We start from the raw sequence: 6,449 nt of genomic DNA, 5'->3' as shown, positions 1-6,449 counted from the left end.
GGTTGTAGTAACTCTAGTATTGTGATGAGTGATGTTGAGTTTATGATATTATATGATTTTATGTTTCCACTGCTTAGACTTCCAATTTGTGTTTCTGGTAAATTCCTGAACCCACAGGTTCAGGTTGATTATGACCTACAAGATTTAATATGTTAATATTGTATTTTATTATTTAAGAATAAAAAATATGTGGAAATTAAGTAGGTCGTTACAAGGAGAAATCAGAAGGGGGTAGCATATATTAAATTTAGATATAATAACTAAAAAAAAAAAAAAGAGGAAGTCAAGGAAGGAGGAGGGTTAGGTTTTTGGGAGTTTTTTTTCTTTTTTATTTTTGTCTTTGTTCTGGTAGGAGGAGGTTGTGGGAGGAGGGGGGGGAAGGAGCAGTAGTTTTGCTGTCAACTTCTACATGGCCAGCACTCTTCTCTCCAACTCCATCTCTCCAGTTTCTCTCTCTCTCTCTCTCTCTCTCTCTCTCTCTCTCTCTCTCTCTCTCTCTCTCCTTATTGTTTATTTATTTATTTTTTATTTGAATCTTAAACACTTGTCAGATTTATTTTTATTATTAAAATATTAGTTCAATTTCCTTGTTATTTAAATATTGTCAGTTAGTTTTAGGTTGAATCTTTCTCTCTTCTACTCTTTTTGGATTTTATTTTGGTTGGGTTATTTTGAATTATTTAGTATAGATTGTTCTTAAAGTCTTGCATGGAATCTTAAATATTTGTTTGAGCTATTATTTATTATATAAAAATATTTTTAATTTGTTTCTCTTCTTTAGAATCTTTATTAGAATTTAAATTGTTCTTGGGTGTTTTTATTATTTAGGTTAGTGTTTTTATTTAGTTAGCGTATATTCTTATTTGGATTTATGCTTAAAGTTAGTATTTTTATTTGATAGAATGATTGTAGGAATTTAGTTCTTTCATTATTCTGGCATTGAAACTGGTATTTATTTAAGTTATTTAATGCATATTTAATTTTTAGATAGAACTTAAATTCTATTACAAAAATCTCAAAAATTTCAGGAAACTGAATTTGAACTATATTCAGTAAATTTTTCTTTTTTTAATTTCTTTTAGAATTACACAAGTTTAAAATTAAAATGCATTCCTAAGAAGATGATTTGTCTTTTGGGTTAAATATTACATGACAGAACTCTTATATTTGAGATAGTTTCCGAATTGCACATTTTTCAAGTGAGTCAAGCTTTTGGCATCGTTGTCGGAGAATGTCAGTTTTAGTTTCAAACTAGTGTTTTTCCCATTAGTTTAATTTTTCTCATGAAAAAAAAAAAGAAAAGCGAAAAAATGACTTTTGAAGAAGATATGGCTACACGTGCACCAATCACGCTTATGGATTTTTTGCAGCCTACATGCACCACTGTGTCATCTTACACTATTTTACCTAATGACGAACTTAACTTTATGATGCAGCGCGGGAGGACGTCATTGATACTTCAGTTCTACGGGACAGAATCCTAGTGTCCTTATCGGCACTTGACGGAGTTTGAGTTGACTTACAATATTTTTTTTCTCTCATACTAAAACTGATGAATTTACTATATTTTGTTTATTTTTTACCCCTTTGAAGGATAGGGCAAAAATGTGATTTAATTCTTTGAAATCTCACTCTATCTTTAATTGGGCTGATATGGAGTATGAATTTTTATATAAGTTTTGTCTCTCACAGATAAGTCAATTTTTACAGGAATAGATCATTCAGTTTATGCAGAAGGGTAACGAGATTTTTTAGGCTAGTTAGGAGAGGTTCAATGATCTGATAAGTACTTGTCCACATCACGGGTTTGAATCATGATGGTAAGTCAATTATTTTCTATACAACTCTTACTCCTTATTGCAAGTACTTTATCCAAATCATGTGTAATGGAGAACTCTTCAATAAGAATCGGATCAGACACCATTATTCTTTGATTACGTAGTTGAAAGTGTCCGACAAGTATATTCTATTTGTGGTTTGATCCCACTGCTGACTTTCACACCTATTCCATCCTCTGGAATCCTCAAGCCATAATGTAAGTATATGTACTCCCAACTAAAGTGACAAAATTAATTATATATACAGTTCCAGGGAACCCAGTTCGATCTAAATTTATGTTTTTAACATCTTGACCGTGTCTCTGTTTCAGCTTCTCTGTGGATGGCACGCCTATTAGGGAATTCAAGAACATGGAATCAATGGGTGTTCCCTTTCCTAAAAATCAGCCGATGAGAATATACTCCAGTCTTTGGAATGCGGATGATTGGGCCACAAGAGGTGGGCTGGTGAAGGCAGACTGGACCCAAGCACCCTTCACCGCCTCCTACAGGAATTACAATGCTGATGCTTGTGTGTGGTCATCCGGAGCATCTTCATGTAGTTCACATCCATCTTCTTCAACCTCTGGTACAGCGAATTCGTGGCTCACTCAGGAATTGGATTCTACAAGTCGAGAAAGACTAAAATGGGTTCAGCAAAACTACATGATTTACAATTATTGCACGGACACGAAGCGCTTCCCACAAGGTCTCCCTCCAGAGTGCACCTCCAGCATGCCTTAATTGAAGAGGATCCAGTCACTTTTTATTTTTTATTTTTTATTTTTTTTCCTTCAATCCCATTTAATTAATTTATTTCGTTCATTATTTAATACCTTGGTGTGTGTGTATATATATTCATTCATTTTAATTAATGTACGATGTAATACCCTCTACAATCATATTAATTCCATGTTGTAAAACTTGAAGATTGTGCAGACCAACACTGTTTTTGGGGTATATTACTTACCTAAATTCTAATATTTGCTTCTAATTAATAATTAACCGTTTGTTTTTATCAAACTCCCTAAGCAATCACAATCATAAATTAATTAGTTATGAAGGGAGCATTAAAATTGAAAACACCATCCATCTATCAAATTTCTATCCAAAACTTAAACTCACAAATTTGGCTTTTTGATGTTTTATGTCATGTCATTCATAAGGTCATTTTCCCAACTCTTGACAACTTTTTCTTACCCTTTTAATATTTGGGTAAAATCCGACAATATCCTTTGAGTTTTTCAAACACGACACTCCACCTTTGTCTTTTTTAACTTGTCCTTTTAATATTTAGGTTAAATCTAACAATATCTTCCAAGTTTTTCAAATACGACACTCCACCTTTTGTCTTTTTGAAAACTTTCAAAAAATACCCAGAAGTTTAAATCTATTAACAACATGAAATTTTACAATTATTGCATGGACACGAAACGCTTCCCACAGGGTCTCCCTCTAGAATGCTCCTCCATTTATGCCTTAATTGGTTCAATCCTATTTGATTAATTTATTCATTCATTATTTAGCAACACGGTATATATACTTCTATAATTTTCAATAATATCAATTAAAATTAATTCTACCATTTTAATGGATAAAAATTGAATTGTATTGTGCGTATTATATTAAATTTTAAAAACAATTTCAATCATCTATGCTAATATAGTATATATATTTCTATACTTTTGAATAATATAAATTGAAATTAATTCTTCACTTTTAGTAGATATATATATATATATATATATATATATATATATAATAATGAGAAATAAAGTAGGAACTAATAATTTAAATTAATTTTATAATGTAAAAGTATTCAAAAAGAAAGTGATGCAAAACTCTTGTGTAACGCTCCAAAAATAATTATTAGAAGAGAATGTAGTGATTTAAAAAAAGTTTATCAAATTAATTAATTAATTAATAATAATTATTAATTAAATAATATAATATAATATAACAATATATTAATAAAATATAAAATTATATATATATATATAAACCTTGGCTTCAGGAAGGAAATTTTATTTCCTTAAGCGCCCCCCTTCTCTCTCTCGCCAACTTTCTCTCTCCTCCACCCACCTCCCTCTCTCTTCAATTTTTTCTCTAATAGTCGATCGATCAAAAAATAAAAAATACCACTGGGTTCCAATCTCGGCCACTAACATTTTAATCGGAGTGGATTTGTGATTAGGGCGTTGTAGGCACCACTCCTGGGATAAGATAATCTCTCTCTCTCTCCTCAATTTTTCTCAAATATTTAGTCAAATCGACGATTAGATACCACCACGGGGTCCTAGTATCGATCTTTGTCATTTTAATCGGAGCAAATTTTTAATTTGGGTTTCTTAGACACCACTCTAAGGCTAGGGTAAGGATAGTGGAATTATATCCATTAATTATTTTTAATGTTTAATTAGTATTGGGAGTGGGGGCCTACGAAATGTTAAAATAATTGTAATTCTAGGATTAAGTTAATTGAACTGGGGAAAATGTGATTTCAGGATTTTGAGTTCTGAACGCCGCAGGCGTGGATCTAAGGTTTTTAGCAGGCCACTCAATAAGTTAGGTAAGGAGAATAAATTATAGCAGTCATTTTTGAAAATTACTGACTGAGTAAATATGTGAAAATGAGAATATGATATTTTGCGTAAGATTATTATGATACGAATATCAACTCTCATATGACCAATCCTCCAATCACTCTCTTGCGCCTCTCCATCTTGTGTTTTCAGACGTTTGGGGTCTTGCTCCAATGCTTTCTTGTGGTGGTTTTAAATATTATCTTTCTTTTGTTGATGACTTTAGTAGGTTCACAAAATTGTTCGGTTGAAAGAAAACATAGACATATTGTGGAAACAGGTCTTGCTCTCCTTGCACATTCTTCATTACCCCATTCTTACTAGTCCGATGCTTTTGTCACTACGGTTTTCTTAATCAACCGCCTTCCTACTCCCCCTTTAAATCACAAATCACCTTTTGAGGTTCTATTTAATCAAAAACCAGATTACTTGTTTCTTAAAACTTTTGGTTGCTTATGCTGGCCTAATCTTAGGCAATTTAATAATCATAAAATGAATTTTAAGTCTCTCCGTGTGTTTTTCTTGGCTATAGTTCTTCTCACCATGGCTATATGTGTTTTTATGTCCCTACTACCAGAATGCATATTTATAGGGATGTTCTTTTTTATGAAACCAAATTCCCATTGTTTGCTTCACTTTCTAGTCCATCTTCAGCCTGTCCATCTCGGCCCAACCCGTCCCTTGTTCAGCTACCCTTCTTTTATCCATCTCAGCCTCATGTGCCTTCTCCTTCTTCTAATCAACTCTCTACTCGGCCCAACCCATCTCCACACCCTAATACCCTTTCCTCTCCATCTCAAGCTTCTACTCTTGGCCCAAAAACTCATCTTCCCATCGTCTTACCTGAATCCCTTCCATCTTCTAGGTAATCTATTAACTCTTCTAGGGCACCCTTATTTTCACCCTCTCTAGCACCCACATCTCCCTCCGCAATCCCTTCCACCTCTATTCATCCCATGCAAACCAGAGCCCAAGCCAACAAAGTTTGCCCTAAAATAAGGACTGATGACATTGTTGCTTGGCCTCAGCCTCGTGCTTATGCCACTTCCATCGCTACTTCCGAGGGACCCTCCTCTATTACTCAAGCCTCTAAATTTCCAAAATGGAGGCATGCGATGCAACTGGAGTTTGATGCCCTTATGTCAACCAATACTTGGTTGCTCGTTCCTCCTGATCCTAATCTAAATATTGTTGGCTATCACTGGATTTTTAAGACCAAGCACTTGTCCAATGGTTCCATTGATCGAAGAAAGGCAAGACTGGTTGTTGAGGGCTACAATCAACTTGAAGGTTTTGACTACAATGAAACATTTAGCCCTGTGATCAAGCCAACTACAATCAAGTTAGTTCTCTCCATTGCAGTATCTTCTGGTTGGCCGATTCACCAGTTGGATGTTAAGAATGCCTTTTTGCATGGGACTCTTGATGAACATATTTCTATGACTCAACCACCTGGGTTTATACACCCTCAATTTCCTAACTATGTCGACAAACTCAATAGAGCTTTATATGGCCTTAAACGAGCTCCACGGGCCTGGTATGCGCGTCTCAGCACTCGGCTACTGGAGTTGGGTTTTACTGTTTCAAAATCTGACACCTCACTATTCATTTATCGACATCAATTTGTGGTTATCTATTTCCTAGTCTATATGGATGATATATTGCTTATTGGTTCCAATCCAAGTGTTTTAAATCATCTTGTCTCTGTTTTGCAGGCTGATCTTCCCCTTAAGGATATGAGGGATTTAGATTATTTCTTGGGTCTTGAATGTCGCCATGATTCTACTGGCCTCGTGATTTCTCAAAGGAAATATATTTTGGATTTGCTCAGGAAGATGAACATGTTGAATTGTAAGTCTGTTGGCAGTCCTATGTCTCCTTCCACTAAGTTGTCTACTTTTGACTCCACCTCTGCGGAAGATCCTACCTTATATTGAAGTGTAGTGGGCGGTTTGCAATACTTGCTCTTCATCATGCTAGACCCTGCTTTCTCTGTCAACCATGTTTGTCAGTTCATGCATGCCCTATGCCTATCTCATTGGCAGAGTGT

The 6,449-nt window shown here is 34.5% G+C and overlaps 1 protein-coding gene across 1 annotated transcript; it reads left to right on the top strand.

Annotated features, from left to right (window-relative positions):
* The first annotated feature begins 1,969 nt into the window (after positions 1 to 1,969).
* LOC131145213 (xyloglucan endotransglucosylase/hydrolase protein 22-like) lies at positions 1,970 to 2,574 on the top strand. The gene is made up of 2 exons (XM_058094358.1): positions 1,970 to 2,035; positions 2,150 to 2,574. The coding sequence occupies exon 2, from the start codon at positions 2,190 to 2,192 to the stop codon at positions 2,559 to 2,561; it is 372 nt and encodes a 123-aa protein (XP_057950341.1). The 5' UTR covers positions 1,970 to 2,035; positions 2,150 to 2,189; the 3' UTR covers positions 2,562 to 2,574.
* Positions 2,575 to 6,449: the final 3,875 nt, after the last annotated feature.

This window comes from Malania oleifera, chromosome 12 (assembly GCF_029873635.1).
Source record: "Malania oleifera isolate guangnan ecotype guangnan chromosome 12, ASM2987363v1, whole genome shotgun sequence".
In the NCBI taxonomy this organism is placed as follows: Eukaryota; Viridiplantae; Streptophyta; class Magnoliopsida; order Santalales; family Ximeniaceae; genus Malania; species Malania oleifera.
This window is presented reverse-complemented; position numbering and strand designations above follow the sequence as displayed.

Bases quoted from the DNA above. Each gene is read 5' to 3' on its own strand.
- LOC131145213 (XM_058094358.1), top strand. From the start codon at position 2,190: ATGGAATCAATGGGTGTTCCCTTTCCTAAAAATCAGCCGATGAGAATA.